General features: G+C 39.7%; 1 protein-coding gene across 5 annotated transcripts in view; it reads left to right on the forward strand.

The window, feature by feature from the left end:
* Positions 1 to 9,087: 9,087 nt before the first annotated feature.
* MICAL3 (microtubule associated monooxygenase, calponin and LIM domain containing 3) overlaps positions 9,088 to 21,431 on the forward strand; it is a 107,252-nt gene continuing 94,908 nt past the window's right edge. For all 5 annotated transcript variants that reach the window (XM_057390036.1, XM_057390037.1, XM_057390033.1 and 2 more), the window contains exons 1-8: positions 9,088 to 9,459; positions 14,876 to 15,083; positions 16,410 to 16,526; positions 17,211 to 17,312; positions 17,875 to 18,030; positions 18,551 to 18,651; positions 19,208 to 19,465; positions 20,061 to 20,176. In XM_057390036.1, the coding sequence (XP_057246019.1) occupies positions 9,196 to 9,459; positions 14,876 to 15,083; positions 16,410 to 16,526; positions 17,211 to 17,312; positions 17,875 to 18,030; positions 18,551 to 18,651; positions 19,208 to 19,465; positions 20,061 to 20,176 (1,322 nt within the window). In that variant the 5' untranslated portion in view covers positions 9,088 to 9,195. The remainder of the gene's footprint in view (positions 9,460 to 14,875; positions 15,084 to 16,409; positions 16,527 to 17,210; positions 17,313 to 17,874; positions 18,031 to 18,550; positions 18,652 to 19,207; positions 19,466 to 20,060; positions 20,177 to 21,431) is intronic.

The following is a 21,431-nucleotide window of genomic DNA, read 5'->3' on the forward strand; positions in this document are numbered from 1 at the left end:
ACTGCCATCTTATTCCAGAAGCTGTTGCCAAAGCCTCGGGGAGAGGAGAGTAAATCACAGTACTACCTCCACCTCTTTCCTCTAAATGATTTCCTAACAGATTTTCGTTCGCTCCAGGCCCTGGGCTTGGCGTGGTCTTTGCTGAGAGAGGCATCCTGTGCTTCCACGGCTGCAGAGAAATTGCTATCTGGGCAATTGAAACTGCTCGRTGTTTACTGAGAGTCAAATGTCCAGTCAAGTGGGGAAGGTGCTGCCTGGTTACTATTTATAGCCTGTGTAACARTATGGGCAATTGSTATTATCTGATATCCAGAGCTAYAAGWTTGATGTTGTGAGTCTTGGTTTTGYCATTCTCTACCTACAATTTGGATTACTTGTCAAGATTCTATTGTATTTTGTAGCATGAGAAAATGTAACCTCTTCATTCTGATTGCTTGTCAAGGTTGAGCCAAAATATTGAACTGGTTATTTGCTTACAGTACCTTCCAATCTTCTGATAAAAGCTTTCCTATGAGAAAAATGAGTGATGGGAAGCATTAGACACACCAGATTGTGTAATAGAGACAAACTTTCATTAAGTTGTGAGATTTGATCGGTTGTCATTTGATGGTCTCACAGTTTGTTAGTCACTAAGGGTTGGATTTTGCTTTGATTTTTAAAATTATTATTGTTACTGAGGGTTGTGGAGCATGACAGAGTGCAAAGGGTTGGTATTCTTATCTTGGAAAAGAGGAAAGATTTATGTAAGTAAATTTATTGAGGGTTAATACTAAACTAAGTTTAAGACACAGTCCAGAACTCCAAAATGTAAGCAMAGTCAGGGTTATTTTGAGGAAAGGGCTGGAATAAAGGCTCTTTTCCCTCTGAAAATAAAGTCATGTCTACAGGAATGCAGCCTGGGAGAGGTTAGAGAGGAGGTTTGTGGGATGTGTGGAACAGACCTCAAACAAATGATCTAATTTATGGAATAGAAGTTATDGGATTGTTGTGTGGGTGTGTTTTCTTCCTGTGACAAATTGGGATTTATCATTGTGTGCACTGAACATGTTCAGTATATCTTCTATTATCTAGAATCTAACAAATAAGTTTTACTATAAAAATGASGTGTAACTCTGTAGTGAATCTGACAAAAAAGGCAAGTCAAACCGTGATGGAAAGTAGTCTCCTGGTTCCTTTCAAATCCTGCTTTGTGCCATGTTCAGACTCTGTTCAGTCAGTAGTGCTCTTGCTGAGGTGTGTAATTCTCCACCTCTGCAAAATGAAATTAAATTAGTCCATAATATACAATTAAGTAATCTAGTGACTGATGTGGGAGGACAGTACATGGCTGTGGTAGCCTGGGGAACATTGAGAAACAGCCAGATCTAATCTAGATTGAGTTTGTTGTCATTGCCATCTGATTTTAGAGGTATAGACAGACTGCAGAGCACATATTTTTGTGCGTAATTTGGAAGGAGAAGGAAAGCTGGGGTAGTGGTTTGAGTTACAGGAGCAGGTTATAACCCATGAATGGTTATAAACATACTGTGGGGTTTTCTTTGGCAGCAATGAAGCTTGAGGGTGTCAGCCTGCTGGAGGAGCTTGGGTCTTACTGGCTGTGCATGGGCTGGGGACAGTGGCAGATGGGGGCATGGAATAGCAGGGATGTAGAGTGACAGATTACCACTGACCTCATCTGCAGGTGAGAATGTTGAGATGMTGTTCCTGGTTTCTTTTTAAGRGAAAGGAGGTGGCAGTTCTGGAGGTCTGGGTTTAAGGTCCATTTTCTTAGTTGTTCTTTTTTTTTTTTTTTCCAATTCTGCACGTATATTTTATGTGGTGATTATACAGGCTAAGGTTGCACCCATGGGTTATAGCGTGGCCCCAACCCTTCCTGAACTTGTCCTAGAGTAAAGCTTGGGATTTGTTTTGTTTTTCAAGTTCAACAGTCTGGAAATKAAGTTTGTGGGTTGGAGAAAATCTTTACAGCTCTTTAATTCAGATGTCTATTTACTTAGATTTCTTGGCTCTCAAAAGAGTYTTGCAAGATGTGTATAGGGAAGAAGTTTCTAAAAGTTTGAACTTCCTCTGCTTTTTATAATCTGTCTTCCTCCACAGGAAAAGGTTATATATTCACTAAATAATCTGTTATMTGTTTGAACTACTCAATGGAGAGGATCTGTGATGCCGTACCTAGCTGACTGTGTGAAAATGGTGAAATTAGGAATCTTCTAATCCTGTTTTCTAACTCCCTTGTCCTCCACCACTTCCTTTYAGGAAGTGCCTGCCTCTTTTCCACACCCATAACAGCTGAGAGTTGGAAGCAGCACAAATAAAACTTGCTTTCCCATGTTAAAYTTTTACTGTCTGTAACTGAAATATTTGTTTTGTGAGAGTTGGATTTGCCAAAGCACTAAGGAGTGAKGCTTGGAGTTAAAAGTCTAGGCATCTATCTCCTGTGATTAAAATAGATGCTGGCACAAATGGCCAGTCTTTGAGCTTGTTTCTGAGGTGCTTYATGTTTCTCTTGATGACTGATCCAAATGATGGTGGCTTTGGTAAATTCAGCCTTGTTTGGCTCCCATGACTCCTGGTGATTAGTAATCTTTGACCTATGTAAGGGRGAATTACAGAAAAGGTTGGAAAAGACCTCTGAGATCACCAAGTCCAACCTATGACTGAACACCACTRTGTCAACCAGACCATGGCACTCAGTTGCCATATCCTGTCTTTCCTTAAATACCTCCAGGAACAGAGASTCCACCACCTCCCTGAGCAGTCCAGTGCCTGACCACCCTTTCATTGAAGAAATTCGTCCTGATGTCCAGCCTGAGTCACCCCTGGTGCAGTTTACTGTCTTCTTATCTTGTCAGTGATAAACTGGGAGAAGTGGCCAAGCCCCACCTGACTACAACCTCCTTTCAGATTGTTGTCKAGAGTCATAAGGTCCCTCYTGAGCTTCCTCTTCTTCAGGCTAAACAACCCCAGTTCCCTCAAGTTCTGCATAGGACTTGTGCTTTAAGACCCTTTACCAGCTTGATGCCTTTCTCTGGACAATTGGGTAATAAAAGGGAGAACTGAAGCATGTGAAGTGGAGACAAGAGCACATAATAGAAAGCAAGCACATACTATATAAGGTGCTAGACCTTTTCTTTTTTTTACATCTCTGAACCACTTTGCATGCTCAATAAAGAAAGGTGGCTTTTTTTCCTGCAAATTTGTCACTTGCAGATCATATGGTTCTATCCCTCTCTTTGTTCCTGTTGATTATATTTTCTCTTTTGGGATTATTTTTGTGATCACTGCAGTCTGTGTTTTGGTAGATAGAAGCTCTCACTTACATAAATTTTTGCAAATGTGTTCATGTGAATTTCATTAGATAATTTCTTTTATGAGATTTTTTTTTCTAAATCAAATACAAGTTCTGTTTGTTTTCTTCCTGCGCCTTGGAATGGCTTGGGGTGATCAGTGTGCTGGCAGAATCTGGAGACCTCAGAGCACTTGGCTCACTGGGCTGCAGAGGTTGTTAAAGTGTGTTTATAGCCTCCAGTCCTCATTCTGCTCAGAATTTCTAATTGGGACAGATCAGTGTTCTTGYTCTCTAATGTTCAGTAAAGCTTTTCTCAAAAAAGTTGGTGTTTGTTTCTGGTGTTTCTTGTGGCATATACAGCATGTCAGCTTGGAAAAATGAGTGGGTCCATGTCCTGTATGGTGTCAAAAGCTGATATATCTTGCTGTGCTAAGGCAACCAGTTTTTTATTCCTGTTTGAAGTCCTAGAAATAAAGTTTTGTGAAAGTGTCATTCTGGTAATTTTAGGAGTTTGTTTTTGTTTTCAAATAGGCACTTTTCTCCGGTTATTACATAGTGTTTGCAGAACTCTGGGAAAGTACAGCTTGTAAAACTGGGTGGGACCCAACTTTAGGATGGATTTCTATGTTGAAATGTAACATTGGGATCAGCTTCAAARCACTTTAGATGAGTGAATGACATTCAACTTCGTTGCTCTGTTACATGGTGGTGCGAGAATGACACCTATCCAGATGTCCTACTATTATTCTCTTATCATCCTATGAGGAGACAGCTACCTCTTCCTTGGTATAAGTTCCTTTTTTGCTTCTTTGAAAGAAAAGCATTGATCTGTTCTTGGTCTCTTTCTTAGTGTTCATTCAGTGTAGGGGCTGCTGTGATCAAAAAGCAGCAAAGTATGTTTTTTGATTTCACGTAGATAAATGCTTCTATTTTGTAGGTCAGATGCTTTCAGTAGTCATGTTGTGGCATTGAAGAAATGGTTAGTAATGAGCAATGTACACATTTTCCTTCTGTACCTTGATGTGARTTTKGGAACCAAAATATTTTCTGTAACTGCTTCTATATTTGTATGTTTCCRTGTTCTTGGATRTAATTAGCATTTTTTCTCAAGTCATTACCAGGTWGTGCTTTTCTTGAYATRAGAATTCCATGAACTKTTTGTGTATGTGCTAAGAACGGGTTCTTGTACTTCAGCTARGTTCATATTTGGTTTCTCTTTCTCCCCCTTTTGGCCTAGCTTTAAAGGGAAGGTGGACAGGAAGGAGGTGGAGACCCACAAGACTCTCCCATGTGGTGGACAGAAGCCACCAAATCAAGTTTAATAAGTGTATTAAAACATAGTTTTTTGACAGCTTATTTGCTTGGGTCTTGAATGTTATGAGTGGGAACAGATCTAAATATCATCTTAAAGCATGCTGTGGACAGTGCTGACATGCCCCTTTTCCATCTGGTTAAAAGGGAAGCTGCAAACAATGGCAACCACGCCTTTGTCCTCCTGCTTTCCATTCTTGAACTGCATGATATGGAGCTGAAATAGTTGCCAGTTTTGGCTTTAGTTTTACTTGTCAAAATTGTTCTCTTTTTGCCATCTGTTCCACAGTCTTGCCACTGCCCTAATGCTGGACTTCTTGATAYCTGTGATCACCTAGCAAGTCATGAACATATGGTAGCAAAGTCCATTTCTTCAGTTTTAGCTAAAAGTAAAAGAAATTAAGTCTTGGAAATGAAAACAGAGTTTTTCATTTGTTGAAATAAAGCTCCTTTTTTTTGTTTGGCTTTCTAATTTTGTGTGGCTTTCTAAAGAAGGGAGGCTTACGGGACTGAGCCGTTTGTTCATCTACTTTTCAGTTCATCCTTAATAACTTTTGAACAATTTCATCCAGATTCAATGAGGATAAGAGTCTCAAAGGTAATTGGTTTCCTGCAAGAAAACTGGAGGCTGAGTGGAGGAGAGAGACAAAAATAGGTGTCCCCACTGTCTGCAGCATAAGCTTAACTATAATCTGTGCTTAGGCTTTTGCTTGCCAAGTTGCAAGTGTGTCCTGGCTGCCTGGGTACTGCAGTAATCTTGAAGTTTCCAGAGCATTTTACTGAGTCTTGCTTAGGCAGAAGCTGAGGGGCCAAGGGAGACAAGGGCATAGGGAATGCGGCTGGGGAGTAGTTTTATGATCATGGACTGGTTTGCTTTCAGATTGGTATTACYGCTTCTTCTTGATGTCTGACTTCTCAGAGATTTGTCTGTCAAGGGTGYGTCTGTGGTGTTTGCCTGGCTGTGAAATAGCTCAAATATAAGAATGCATTTACATTGTGCTCAGAGAAACACAGCATTCTGAAAGTGTGGCTGGGCAGTTACTCTGGCAAGTGTTTTATTCACTTCTGGTTTAGGCTAGAGGGAACAAGCTGTGAATGTAGATAGAGTTAACTCAGTAATTTCTGATGGAAAAAAATTGCTGAAAAATACATTCCTGTAGTATTTTATTTTTTCCCAAGCTCGAGTCATTGTTTGAATGAACACTTTAAGGAAAGTTAGGATGGAGATGTGAAGGGGATGGTGGCTACTATAATAGGGGTTTATTTACCTGAAATCTATAATCCCTGCATTTACAACACTTGCCGTAGAAYTTCAATTTGTACAACCAAATTCATCATGTGTCCAATTTGCAAAATCTCTTCTTATCTCTTGCCTTTGGCAGAAGTAGGGCACTGGGCTTTCGTTCTCGTGTATGCATTTGATAAAATATTCATATTCCTGCATCTGTGGGTGACTGTGGGAAGGAACCACCACCTAGAATTATTCACTGCCTGCATCTCTGTTTTTCACTGGTTTCTTTTGTTCTGGGCGAGTGCTCAAGAGTGCTGAAGATCCTGAGGATACTTGGAGCCATGAGTCAGTGACAACCTACTGCTATTATTGTAAATAGCAACGTGAACACTGTCCTTGCATGCGTTTTTCCACCGGCTTTGTCTTTCTCGCCCGACTCCGCAGCCAAGAAATTCACAGAGCTTCTGAGTCAGCAATCAGCTGCCTCGAGACAAAACATGCAGGATACTGCAGACTTGCAGAGCAGCCAGCAAGGCACACAAGTACCCTGGAAACCTGGCAAATAATTCTTGCCTGCCCTTGCTGTCCTCCTGTAATTTCCATGTTCTCTGACGTGTCGCTTGTGGGTTCCAAGAGCTTGGGGTGTTTACATCAGGAATGCAGAATTCTAGGGAGTGACCTCATGTGGTGACTGAAGCCTCAGTGTTTCGCCTGTGGGCATAACTGATTTCCCAGGCTGCATGAAATGGGATGTCAGCAGAGCTGCCACACCAAGGTGCCCCTCAGAATGTGCTGGCTCAGATGACCTGCATTCTGCAGGTTTGGCTCCTGGCTTGGCAACCTTAGACACAGAGCATTATGTTCCTAGCGTGAAAGTAGGGTGGAGTTTTAACTTTGGGGTCTCTGAGCAGTGCAAAAATCAATGCCACTTCCTTGGTGGAAAAAGTCCAGGAGAAGTAAGAGTAAGAAACCCCTAAGTTGTCCTTGCATCTGGGTATATCAGTAGTGGAATGTGGACTAGCAGACTCCGCTCAATTGAAGTCATGTAACCTCTGTTGATTTATCTGAAGAAGTCTCAATTATCCAAGGCACTGGTCTAAAGTGAGTGTTTGGGTGGCAGAGTGGGGGGAACATAAGAGAATTCACCTTGGAATGTTATGCTGATTAATGAGGCATATGACTTTAGACTTGTAGGTATTTTATTGTATTTGTATGACACAGACATACTGAAATGACTCCTTCAGCCTTAGGGGTGTTCTGYTGGAGTTCGTTATAATGTTCTTCGTGAGAACAGAGGAGGAGAAACAGGCTTTTAGTACCTGATGGGGCCAGAAGAAAGATGGTTTTTACAGGGTGGGTAATGGTAGGACGGGGGTGAATGTCTTCAAACTGTTTAGGTTAGATATTGGGCAGAAATTTCATACTGTAAGTAACTTTGAGTAACCTAGTCTAGTGGGAGATGTCCCTGCCCATGGCAGGGGTGGGTGGAACTGTGTGATCTTTAGGGTCCCGTCCAAACCAAACAATTTTAGACTCCTGCAGTGGGGCAGGGGTTTCTCTGAAGTGCAAGCCTTGTAGCATGCTTCCAGCTTCACAACTGTGAAGGTGGAAAATAAGGAAAGCAGTTCTATTCTCTTTAGTGGGCCCTGCTGATATGGACACAGCATCAATATCAACCAGTTAGAAAAAAGGCTTCATGGTTGCTGAGTTCTCCGAGGCAGTTGCCCTTATAAAGTTCAAATTGTATGCTGCAGTGTAACCCATTGTTGTACTRTGACTTCTGTAAGAACTTTCATTTTTAAAAACTACCAGTTGGTGGCTGTATGTAAAAGTTTCCAGGTTTCCCTTGCCATTTCTAAACATAAGTAATAAACACCATGTTAGGCTGAAAAGCAGGAGTGCCCAAATAAACTGCTGCAGAGTTGTCATATGGGAGGGGAAGAGACATGAGCTGTAATGTTTGACTTGGCTTCCTGTCTGTTGGAAGCAGGAAAAGATCTGGTGAGAATCTATAAAGTTTTATCCAAGTCCACATATTTTCCTCTTTACCTTAATAACCTTTGTTAAAAGACAAAGGACAAAAAGTCCCTCAGAAGTGCCTTCACTTCCACAATTCCCGCATAAGTTCCCATGCTGCCTTCCTATCTGAAGTCAAACAGAATTATTCTTTCTTAGAGAGCAGGTTAATCTAGTCTATGTAAGTTCTCAGTATTATGAATTAAAGCAAGAAATAGGTTTATTGTAAGTAAAGCAGAGAAGAAGAGATGCTATCTATTATTTAAATAAAATCTCTAATTGTAATCAAAACAATTAATTCTATAGGTCTCCAGCCTGCTTCTGAGGGATCCCAGAAAGCAGTAGCAGAGCTCATGGCATCACATCTGACTAGCAGATTAAAGTAGACCTCAACGAGCACTTAAAATTTTGTGTGGACCCACATATCAAAAGAAGTTGAAAACCACAGACTAGAGGAATTAGTATGGGAATCTTAGAAGGATCATGCATCAGCCACATTTCACTCTTACACTGYTCACTTACTGACAGGAATGTGTGTAGGCTTTAGGTAAGGGAAATGTTTGTACTGCTTGATGCAATACGGACAGGCTCCCTTTTTTCAGTCTTGACATCTTTTCCATAGAAATTGATTGCTATTAGCAGGCTTAACTTATTTTTAAGGTCCTAGTAACCATCACGGTACAAAAAACAGTCTTGGCGAGGACTCTATCAGATTTGTGCTATGCCATCCTCTCTCCTCTTTATTATCACAACCAAAGACATATGTAATCTTAGAATGAAGGAACCAAAGCCTATTTTAGTGATGGAATACCAGCTCTTGAAGTGCTTTGTGGTATTAATGCTTTTAAGACTGGCYATGGTGTTACACAGTAACTGCCACAAAGCAGGTCTGCCTGTTTTGTTTTACAGCCTCTGCCCTCTTGCAGGCATCATGTAACATCTGCCTGTTTACTTGTAACTTCTCTGCTCTTCATGCAGAATAAGTTTTGATGAAATTTCCAAGGCACTAGCTCAGATTAAAGTATTTTGTGATTTAACAGAGATGTGAGATGTGCTGCTGTCTGCAGTGAGCTCTGGAAGGCTTTGCTTCAATCAGCTTGGGCAGAAACCTTTAGGATATCAATCAGCTGAGGACTGACTGGGAATCTGGGCTCTCMGTTCAGCAGGCGTAGTCAAAATTTTGGAAAGAAAAAGAAAGAGCAAGTCAAGTTACACTTTTTTCTTTTTGTTTTATAGGTTAATAATGCTTGTAAGCCAGAGGTGAAAGTGGCTGAGTGGAGCAACATCGGGAAATCTGGCAGACTGGAAGAGCAGAGCTGCCCCTCTGGGCAGCTGCCAAGTGTGAAGCATGGAGGAAAGTAAGAACGAGAAGGTGAACCAGGCTCATGTTCTCTTCGACCGATTTGTCCAGGCTTCCACCTGCAAGGGGACTCTCAAGGCTTTCCAAGAGCTCTGTGACCACCTAGAGCTAAAGCCCAAGGACTATCGTTCCTTCTATCACAAGCTCAAGTCCAAGCTCAATTACTGGAAAGCCAAAGCCTTGTGGGCCAAATTGGATAAAAGAGGCAGCCATAAGGACTACAAGAAGGGGAAAGCGTGCGCCAACACGAAGGTAAGAGCTTCAGTCACCATGGTCCAGTCTTCTCTGGAATGCACAGTAAAAATGTATGGATGTAGAAGGATATTGCCTGGTGTCACTATAAACCCAGGAAACTTTCAGRAATGTTCTCACATTTGTACTATAGTCATAATTTTAGTATTTGATTAGTAATCACAAATTCTGTTTGCCTCTACCAGATTTGACTGCCCWCCTGGATATTTGTATTTTATTCAGGAGAAGCAGCCTGCAAGTTCTTACATTGTGTGTTTTTCTGGCATAGGTCCTATAGATGGCTTGGAAAATCTGAATTGGTAAACCTTTTATCTTGGTAGAGTTTCTTTTGTATTTTGACAATAATAGGAATGTGTGCTTTTGGAGTCTATGTAGAAGATATGCATGTTTGGAAATTTCCAGTTTTAATTTGAAAAGTCTTATGACTCTCCCAAGAAAACTGAGCTTTTGGCCAGTTTGGCAAAATAATCTATTTCCCTTCATTTACAAAGTGATCATTTATATTCTAGGTTCAAAGAAAAAAATATGCTCATACAAATTCTTTTTGAAAGGTTGGTATGTGTGGTATTTAGTGCAGGAATTCCTGCTTTTACACACACACACACACAGACACACACACACACCCCATTTTACTTTTTTTTTTTAATGAATTTTTGTGAGCTTGCATTTATATGCTGCACTCATTGGACAGTGCAGTTTTAAAGAAGTTCTTTATATCATATGTATAAATGTGATTAGAATAAGTTGGCTTTGTAAATAATCAAGCGCTCTTCTTTTTTCAGAAAAAGCAAATAGTGCAGAATGTGATAAAATYAGAACAGATTTTTTTCTTCCTTAGCTCTTTCTCTCAGATAGTCACCTTTCGAGAGAAGGAAATACTTTATTTGGAGRAATTAATGACTAATTTCTCAGTATAAAATTGAGGGAGAAATGTCTTGTTTAGAGAATGTAATTTCAGGTGTGTGTACTTATATTCAATTCCCAAGTAGATATTAGAAAGTTATGTWAGTTTCTTAATTGTTTATTTTGTTTCCCTCTCCAGTAGCCATTTTCATATGGATGGAGGCATTTATAATGAATTACCATACTTACACTTCATAACCTCTGAAAATCAAAGAGTTGGACATTGTTGGTAGTCACAGTGGGCAGTAGCTTTAACACCCCAAAAATCCAACCACTGTTAAGGTTTACCTTTTTCAGGCAAAAGAAGAAAGGAAGGAAGGATTTACAGGAAGATGAATATAGTGAGGTTTGTGTATACTTAGGAATAACCCTTTCTAACACTTCCCAAGTGCTATGAACATCATGGAAAAAAATTCTAAGTTTTCTGCAAAACTGCTTGCACCATTTGTTTATTAGATTCAGGAATTGCTCTAACTTTGATAGAGACATGATGGGTTGAACTGAATTAGTGTGTTTAAGTCTGTGAAATGAAGATAGATGGATTGTGTTTTAATGAGAGTTGGAGCAAGATGTAGAGGTCTTTTAACTTMTTTGAATAATAGACTACAAGAGTGATTTTTTCATCTGAGCTCTGACTGTATTTGTTAATGTTGTGGAAAATGTTGGTTCAATAACAGAGATGAAACATTAAAGAAAAATTTAATGGGATGATAAGTGGATAGCGCTTAATTGTGAGAGCAGACGAAAAAACCAGAGGTGAGTGGAGGGTGATGTGCATCTATGAAAGGCATTCAGAAATCTGAGTGTGACATTTATCTGAATGGGAAGTGGTGAGCTGAGTTTAGAAGAACATTAGAGCTCTATTTGGCGATACTGTACTTGAATTAACCACTTGACAGTTACAAGGAAATGCCAGAAAAGTAGAGATTTTAGCATGGCCAAAAAGTAGCCAGCTCTTGAGTTGGAGAAGTTCTGTGAAATGAAAATACTGACAAAGCTGATTGAATCAGTGTCTTTGAATAAGGTGATGCAAAGACAGTTTATAAAAGAAGTTCACACATGAGATGATGGCTGAAGTCCCCTGAGAAACTGGCTGTGAAGGAGTGAGAGAAATGAGTCCTTCAGATTGTGCTCTGAAAGAATAGCTGGAAACACAGAGGAGTACTGAGGCTTAAAAGTCATCAGAAAAGGATGTTCTTTGAATAAATATGTGCAGCCAAGTGTCTTTAAAACATCTCTTCATGTACARTTATAAAGTGGATAAAGGGAGTAAAGCATCCTGGGAGTCGTGTTTGACTGAAGAATTTGCTAGGGATTTTGTACTGTCCAAAAGCTTAACCTGTTTCATCTACTAAAGCCAAGCTAGAGAGAATGGAAGTGGAGAACTGGGATCAAGAAAGTGATTGTAGAAGTAGCATGTGATGATGTTGAAGAAGAGGTGGTGGTGAGATAAACGGAGAGGCTTATGGGGTCGTGTGTGATTGTCTCTCACTGCATGATGAGAGAAACCTCAGAACTTGCTGGTGTTGGTATGAAGGACCRCAGTGATGGGAGTGGGCAATAACTGCAGTGGACATACTTTTTAAACTGAATTTCACTATGTATTCTTTGTATATTTTCGTATCTGTTTCTATTAATTTTTTTATTTCCTATCCTAATAGTATCTTACATTAAATGTTTATATGTAATTCCTAAGAGGTCATCATAACTGTTCAAAGCAGAGGCCTTTTGAGAACTGAATCATGCCTGATTTAATGTTTCCTAACTCACTTAGCTTTATATTTGTAATGTTTAATATAATTTGCAAACTGCTGATKAAAAGGTACAGCAACTTAAGTGGGCATATGGTGATGATAGAATTTAAAATAAAGATTAGGGTTTATTCATGTCAGAACAGAAGTCAGTCTTGTCTTTAGAAAGCCTGGCTTCTATACACTTGAGCATAAACCAGTTCTGAAGTCTTCATACTTTGAAGGATAGCCCTTAATTGCCCATTTAAAAATTGTTCAGACTGAGGTGCTGTGCCTGGAGTTGGGCAGTTTGTGTATATGGCCAGCATCCAGGCTAACCAGAATTCARATAATCAGGGTTCATGAAAGCAAGACTTGGACGTGATGGGTTGTTCAAATGTAAATAGTTACAAATGGTGCTCTCTCTTCATTGGCTATACAGAGAATACAGCATTTCAGTTTGCATTTAATGTTCCATTACCATGGCATTGTTACTGGAAATTTAATATAATCTGTCTGAAAGATCTTGAGCAAGAAGCGTTTTTGAGGGGTGAGACAGTTTCAGTGCAGGGAGTTGCAGCAATTGCTTGGAGTCATTGAGGGGAAAGAGAACAAGGAATAACAGTAGCTGCCTTTATTTGGCTGTACTTGGCATCTCGTGTAGTTACTGCTGTCTGAGAGTATCTGAAGGTGGATTTTGGGAGACATCTGAAACTGGAGGAAGCATTACAAGTGGAAAAGGATCTTCTATTTTTAATTGTGCTTAAAAGTTGTGTTTTATAACAACATGATAGAGTGTTTTTGTGATGGTATTAAAAAARGGGCAACTTTGACCATTAACTGCTCCACAAAACGCTTTACCTTCAGAACATACAGAATCTTAAACATAACCTTAAATGCTTTTAACCACATTCTACCATGAGGGCAGGTAGGAAGAATATAGAGGAAGAAAATCTTTTAAGTTCCTGTGACAAAATTGCAGGCAATTAGTTTATAATTTCATGAGACCTGAGTTTGAATAGTCTGATTTTAGTACAATTCTTTGGCTGTTGTGTACTCCATCATAAATATTTTATGTATGGAAATTTATCAAAGAATGAAAGTCACCCAATTCAGTGTGTTCTTCTTGCTTATTGAAATCCAGGCTCCTTGAAGATTGTTGTTGTCAGCCAAGCAAAATTATTACCTGGATAAATATGATATGCTGACCTAATTTTCTGAAARGTTTAAAAAAAGAAAGACAAGGTGGTGTTTGGGAGTTACTTAGCTACAAAGAGAACAATATTAAATTGCAAGAATATAGTAGATCCTAATTGAGGGTCTCTTATATCAAATTACAAGGTGGACCTATTCAATATACAATTCTATTTAGGTATTTATTAGGTATGGGGTTGGGCTTGCCTTTTGTTCCAAATGCTTTCAGGTGTTGTTATTCCCTTCCCTTTCCTCTAGACTTGGTTCTCTGCCCTCAGTCTTAAGTAGAATTTGCATGTCAGTAGCTATGTCATCACTGCTGTAACCTGTACTGGTTTTTCATCATTCAGGCTGCATATTTGCAGTTTCCTGGTACTTGCAGAGTTTATGCCCCAGTGAATAAGTGGTGAGAATGTGGCAGCCTGTAAAAATTGTCATATGGGGATGACCATCAAACACAAAGTTTTGCTTTGGGATCAGCTGTTTGTCAGAACATCAGGTCCTGGTTAAATTTTGATATGCTTAAGAATTTCTCACAGAGCTTTGTTTTGCAGCCATAAGGATATGTAAGGCAGCAGCAGTCACCTCTGTAGCAAGGTCTTTATTCTGTGTGTCTGGTTTACTGGGTAGAAATCAAAGTACAATAATGATATGACGAAATGGACTGTGTACTCATTTATGTGACTGCACATTCCAACTTTCTTTGTGGACCTCAGTTCCTRTGGGTAAGAAGTGTCTACTGACTATCTAGGGTTTTTAATCTCAAATTATTTTGCTGTATCATTCTSTTCTCAGAAGGTACTTCAACACCAGACACACACACATATTTTACATTCTCAAGTTGTTTATTAGTGTCTGATGGTGTTTGTGAGTACAGTGGAGAAAGATAAGAGAAGGTGAAAGACCTTTGATATGACAAAGGTTGGGTTGGAGAAAAGATTTGTCTGGTCACACAGAGTTTGTRTTTATATGTTTACTTCCCTGAAGTCTCCTTCGCTGCAATGGTAGAAGCACCAAAACACCAACAAAGGCATAAGTTAAGAGTGCTCTGACTTGGCTATTCTGTGTTATTCTAAATTGTAGTGTTTATAAAAACATTAGTATCTCTTGTGTTTATCTGCTGTAGCTGTTGCAATGCTACTGMAGATACTCTAAACAAAGGCCAGCTTGAGGTTTGGAAGATGAGATGAAATCTTGTCATCGCTGCCTTTAATTTTTATTTTTTTTTTAATTAAAAAAAAGGGAATGTGGGAGGGAAAAGCCTTTAGAAATGTTACTGTTCTCCAGGTACTTATATGTAGCTTGGAGAGTATGACTTGGCAGCTCTTCTCGGAGGAAGGGTTTCAAGCAGACRGTTTGCTTGTCTGCTTCCTCAGACTTTACACTGTGCTGGAATATACTTCTTTTTCAGGTTGTGGTTACTGCTTTAACCGTATCAATGGCAGGTAGAAATAGAGGTCTGAAATTTCAGCTTATGTTGCAGACAAAAACCACTTAGTCCTAAGAGCTGTGGGATGCTTGGAAGCTGCTGCAGAAATAACTATTTTCCTCAAGGGCTGTGAAGTTACTCTGTACTGGTTGTTTTRCAGTGTCTGATAATTGGGGCTGGACCCTGTGGCCTTCGTACAGCCATCGACCTGTCATTCCTGGGAGCCAAGGTGGTGGTCATAGAAAAGAGGGATGCCTTTTCCCGAAATAACGTGCTGCATTTGTGGCCATTCACCATCCATGATTTGAGGGGCCTTGGCGCCAAGAAGTTCTACGGCAAATTCTGTGCAGGATCCATAGACCATATCAGTAAGTACAGCCACTGCTGGACACAGCAGCACTGGTTTCTCCTGGGGAGAACCAGGTGAGGTGTGGGGTCATGAAAATTGAGCCTACACCAGTCCTGCTCTCAAGTTGTTATGGTACAATTCAGCATTACCTTTGCATCATGCATTCCGGGCTAGTCATGAGATTAAAACATGCACTGTTTATCTGTCATCTTTTATACATTCCCAAGACACTGTTCCTTCCTACACTGAGAAGTACACTTAAAGCTCAAATTTTTTTTCTGRTTGTTGTTGGATAATTTTTCTATTTTTTTGCTGATAAATTCCTGCAGCTGCCACATTATTCTGTTTCTCTTGAGCAGCTTGTAAAGAAAAATTAGTGAATGCTTTTGAACATTCTTGTGAATGTCAATCTGCAGAAAGGAGGAAGGGTTTTGGTTTGTTAATTTTCTGAAGAGTGATGAAGATATGTTTTGATTAAATAGATGCTTATGTGTTAAAATTGAGAACAATCTTGATGTTTTTAAAATTTTGTTAAATCAGTCTCCTTTGAAATTTGAATGCTTTGCTGGAGCAGAAGTTGTTATTTTTCCTGTTTTTTTTCTTCCCCRAAATTTACTATACATGGCACAGCCAAGTGTTGCCCACTGGTGTGTGTTCTCCTTTTTCTTTTTATTTGGCAGCAAATGGTAAAACTGGAAGATCTTCRTAACTTCAGTCTGGCAGATTGCTTTTCCCTGCTGATTTCCTTTCATTTTTATTCTTTCAGTCTTACACATTTTGTATATCAACACAGCTGAAATTTAGTGTTTAGGCGAAKGATTTTTTAATTCCAGTATCTGAAATATGACAGTAAGGTGTCTTGCTTCTGATTAATGGMGTTTGCACACTTATTTCATTCTCACTGCCAAAGTTAACTGAAGAGGAAAGAGGTGGTGAGGAACTTCCTGTGCCCTCACTTAACCCAGAGGTGTYGGGATGGAGGTGCAGGTCAGTGTTACAGCCAGGCTGATCCAGTGGCTAATTGCCATCTGTGACAAGTGCAGTTCTGCTTGTGCTGTCTTCCCTCCTGCAGTTCATGTCCTGGTTGTTGCCCTTGGGGACTGAAACATGAAAGAATTACTTTTTATTCTTTGAAAAGGGTTGTGGGTTTTCAGCTATGTGGAATTTTCTCGGCATGCTGTGTTATTGCACAGCAGTGGTGCCTGGATGAAGTGCTGGGAGCACCGTGGGCAAAAGGAAAGTAGCAGCTGGCCTTTGAGTCAGYGTATCAGTAATGTCACACAGACACATGTGGGCACTTGTGCTCTCTTTTCTTATATTTCTTTATAATCTGCTTTTTTTGTAGGTATCCGTCAGCTCCAGCTCATCCTGTTGAAGGTTGCCTTGATCTTGGGAATAGAGATCCATGTCAATGTGGAATTTCGGGGMCTCGTTTACCCTCCAGAGGATCAGGAAAATGAAAGCAAGTAGCATTGAAATGGGTAGTRAAGAAGGGGAAGGTTGTGGTAGGATAAACAGGCTTCTACTTCTAAACTCTGCCTGTGATGTKAAGTCCATTCCTCGTGCTCCTTTAATAAGAATAGTTATTAATCCATTTTGCTTGGCTTTTTAGTAGGATTTGTTTTTTCTGGTGTCAAATCCAAATTAGTTACTGCATGGAACAAAAGTCTTCGGAAGGACTACACAGAACTAGACCAGGGCATGGTAAATTGCAATTGCTTYTAAAATACTTAAGCCTATTAAATAACATTTTGATGACATTTTGAAACAACTTCTTTCTTTGCAGTCACTGAGGATATTCATATTGGTGAATGATCCTTGTTATGCTTTCAGTATCACTGTGAAACCTGTTCTCCACAGGAGATGTGACATGGTTTTTGGCCTTAAATTAATTGTATAGGTAGTAGAGAAGTTGTAGTGGCACTTAAAGCAAATAATCAGGGAAGTTTCAGCAGAGCTGTGTCTGCCTCTGATTCACATGGAAACGCTGCACAGTTCAGGAGTAGCCCTGGTACCAGTATAGCCTCCTGCAGGGTTTCTTGACTGATCATGTGATTAATGTTTTACTGATAGTAAGAAGTTGTTTTATTTCTTTATTTTTTATTATTATTTTCTATTTTGTCATTAACTTGGAGTTTATCAACAGGAATAGGCTGGCGTGCATTGGTCCACCCCAAAACCCATCCAGTGTCGGAGTATGAGTTTGAAGTAATCATTGGAGGGGATGGCAGGAGAAACACCTTAGAAGGTAATGTGTCTGTAATTCACCTTCAAATAGGTCTTGTTCTTAAATTTGTTAGAGCAAAAATGGCCTTTACCATGCCAATCAACATCTGGAAGGACACTTGACAAGTGAAAGTGAGAATAAAAGTCCATGTGAAAATCCATTTGTWGCAAAGATGTGGGTGATCTTCTTTTTCTTTCTCTAAATTAGCAAAGACGTAAGGGGTTTTTATCTGAATAATTTTTCCTACAATTTTATTTAGTTGAGTGGTGTTGTCACTCCTACTGTTGGTATAGRAACTGAGGTGTTGAATATTATTCTGTGTAGCAGAGAATCTCATATTAATATTTTTAATGGAAATTGCAGTTTTGGAAGCTGAGATGAGAGAGGGGGTGGCAGGGAGCTTTTTCCCTTAGCAACATTTATTTTTCTGGTGAAAGAACTGTTCTTTATTCTGTGGAGGAGTTTGTAATTTATCACATCCCTTCTCTCTCTTTATTTTGTGAGTGCATCTGTCTAATGGCATATTGAGCCTCTTCTGAAGGTGTGTCTAGTTTGCAGTGTTGCTACTTTATCCTTCCTGTAGGGTTTCGCCGAAAAGAATTCCGTGGTAAACTCGCAATTGCTATCACAGCAAACTTCATCAACCGCAACACCACAGCTGAAGCCAAAGTAGAAGAGATCAGCGGTGTGGCCTTCATCTTCAACCAGAAGTTCTTCCAGGATCTCCGAGATGCCACAGGTTTGTCAGCCCTTGACAGATTTCCARTGAAAACTATTTGTCTTTATTATTACAACTTTGCAGCTCAGATTTGTATGTTTAATCAAGAAACTGGCATCTTGTGCAAGGAAGTCAGTCATTGCTGTCTCTGAAAATCTGACTTACCTATTTTTACAGCTGTTCTGCTGTACAAAGCAGAACAGTCATTTTAGTTCAAAGTGGAAAACTTACTGTTTTCAGGAAATCTGWGCCTTAAATGGGAAGAGACTGAATCCAGAGTTCAGCTTTTTGCATTCCACATCTGATACAAACCTTAGAGTGATGATAAGTGTGTTTTTTAAAAGAAGTGTCTTTATGCAGATGAAATGTGCTGTTGACAATTCAGATTTTGAAGTCACCCAGAACATGGRAGAAAGTGGCTTGGCATYCTCTCTGAGGTTTTCTAACCATGCAGTGTCAATTTASTTATTCTRATAGAACTGTTGTTGCACATAACTYCTTACTTGTTCCTTCACTATCATGTCTTTTGTTCTATCACAAGGCATTGACTTGGAGAACATTGTCTACTACAAAGAYGATACACACTACTTTGTCATGACTGCCAAAAAACAGAGCTTGCTGGATAAAGGAGTGATACGGCATGTGGGTATTAACTTCTCCTGTATTCTCTGTAKGCTAAAATTGTGGTGACAATTTACTTTTGGTAGCGTGAGAGTAGGAAAACATGTTTTTCTCCATCACATAATGTTTTTATACAGTTGTTATTTTAGAACATGATGTAATTGTGTTCTAAAAGGCAGTTAATGCCCTTCTGAAGTATTTTAAACCATCAGAAGAGTGTTACAAAACCTGTCCTTTTCAAATTTGTATCTGTTTGTRGGCTTGGGAGTTTTGTTCATGCTCTGATAAAATATACTGAAAGAACATTTGGTAGCTTAGCTGAGCTCCCCTCATTTTATGGGAATGAAAAATGCTCAGAAGTTTCTTAGCCCTTTCACCGTCAGAAATGGAAGCAGGACTGATCCCTGTTTGCAATAAAAGATTTATAGATTTTCTCTTGGAAGCATTAACACAGATGGGAATGGAAGAAGTTAGAAAGCAAACTTGTCAGAATTTTAATGCCAACAACATTATATACCAATCTTAAAATAAACTTGTGAATTTGACCATGGCACTTTGACTTTGCTGATTTTGGCAGGACCATGCTGACACAGAGGTTTTGCTCTCACGGGAGAATGTGGACCAGGAGGCTCTGCTAAACTATGCCAGGGAAGCAGCAGATTTCTCCACTAACCAGCAGCTGCCATCACTGGACTTTGCCATCAACCACTACGGGCAGCCAGACGTGGCCATGTTTGACTTCACGTGCATGTACGCGTCTGAGAACGCGGCCCTGGTGCGCGAGCAGAACGGCCACCAGCTCCTCGTGGCACTGGTCGGGGACAGCCTCTTAGAGGTTTGTGTTAAAATTACTGTGTGTAAGCTCTGAATGGAAGCGTGAGCACAAACCTTTGCACCCATCCCTGAAATATGTGCTGCCTGTCAGAGAGGCACTATAAGGAAAGCTGATGTTTATTATAGAATAAAGTGGGAGGTTTGAAGGAAGGGTGGGAGTGTTGGGAAAACAGAATATTTAGCATGGTAATGATCTCGCTTAAGAAAATGTGTGCAGAGCTGTTTCTGAAGTTCTGTCTGTTCCATCTGCTTCTTGTTGGGACGAGTTGACTCTCTACAGACCCTACTGTAGGCCTGCTAATAATTAGCATTTTGTAGTTGGTTAAAAAGTGCAGTCTTGAAGAAAAGCTGTTAAGGCACTCCGGGCTGTGAATTGTTGTTGGAAATAGAGGAACACTGGCTTTGGGAGAGCTCATGAGCTGTTTACCATACATCTGCTTTCCTCTAACCCAGTGGGAATGGAGCTTGAAGCTCATTACTGAGATATAATTTCCCAGSAGATTACTGTCTGAGTATATATTTGATACTTCTTTAAAATTTTCCCTAAGTGATGCTTTTCCTTTCTCTGCTTTTTTTTTGGCAACCTATAATACCAGCCATTTTGGCCAATGGGAACTGGAATAGCCAGGGGATTTTTGGCTGCAATGGACTCAGCTTGGATGGTACGAAGTTGGTCGCTCGGAGCTAGTCCTTTGGAAGTTCTTGCAGAGAGGTAATGCAGAAAGTGAATACATTTACGGTTCTAATTATCCAATGTCTCATCATTCATTCCAGTTTCTTTTAGTACAAATACGTAGACAGAATGGGAGATACAGACTCACTGCTCTTAGAGGATGCTTGAGGKTATARTTCAGTTGAAGGAARAAATTTCCAAAGGAGCTGATAAACYGATATRTATAGAGGAGTAAGAAACATGGCAGCTGTTTATCTAATCTAAAAGATTTGATGAGGAATCTGTTTTTAGGTGCTTATTGACATTGCATGGAGAAAGTGAGCCCAGGTTACTGTCACCAGCCCTGCAATGGCAAACYAGATGAATAAAAAAGTTCTTGCCATCTCCTATTATCTTGGGATTTTTAATTTTTTTTTCCTTATAAGGAACCTGTGAGCTACTTTGTTTCATGTTGTCCTTGGTCAGTTTGTTTCATATAAACCAAACAGCATCTTGTCACTTTTGAAGTATTGAGTTCTTGATGTTTTTATCAGCTTTGTCTGACTATTATTTTGGTGACTCAAGGTGCTGTCTTGGAGATCAGAACTCAAGTAATTAAAAGATGAAGTAACTAAAAGCAGCAGTTAGTAGGTCCTATTTTCAACTTCAGCAACTGTAGCTTCTGACCATCAGGAACMTTAGTATAATTTCTAAAATTGCCTAATGGCACAATTCATACTTAAAATTTCATTTGTGTGAATTTAAAAGAAACAGTGAGGRAAATAATGTTAATAATGTTGCAGCTGAAGCCAGACTTCAGTCCCTTTCCATTAGCCGCTTCAGACAGCAGTAAGATCTTCCCTGAGCTTTCTCTTCTGCATACAGAACAAACTTAGTTGCCTTGGCCTCTTCTCACAGGACGAATGCTCCAGTCCCTTGGTGGCCCCTCTTCTGGTGCCTCTCCCTGTCTCAGTGTCTTTATTGGACTGGGCAGCCCTTTCAGTTAGGGTTAATGTATTTTCTCTTGGCTCCTTTGGATTACTCAAGCTGAATTACAGTGCAAATTTTAATATGCTTGTGCTGACTCTTAGCTATTTAGTGTCTGAAGTGGTGAGATTTCTGATTTGAATGTTTATCTCTCCAGAGTTTACTTAGCCATAGTAGTAGTGATGCATCTCTTTTCGGAAAAACAAAACAGAACAAAACCTCAAACCAACCAAAACAAACCAAAAMCCCCAAACAGTTACAAAGCCTAAACCAAACAAACAAACCAAAACAAAACCCCAAATTTTTTTTTTTTTTTTTGTGTTATTTT

The sequence above is a fragment of the Malurus melanocephalus genome, unplaced genomic scaffold (genome assembly GCF_030028575.1).
Source record: "Malurus melanocephalus ecotype Western Australia unplaced genomic scaffold, MMel_1.1 scaffold_22, whole genome shotgun sequence".
Lineage (NCBI taxonomy): Eukaryota > Metazoa > Chordata > Aves > Passeriformes > Maluridae > Malurus > Malurus melanocephalus.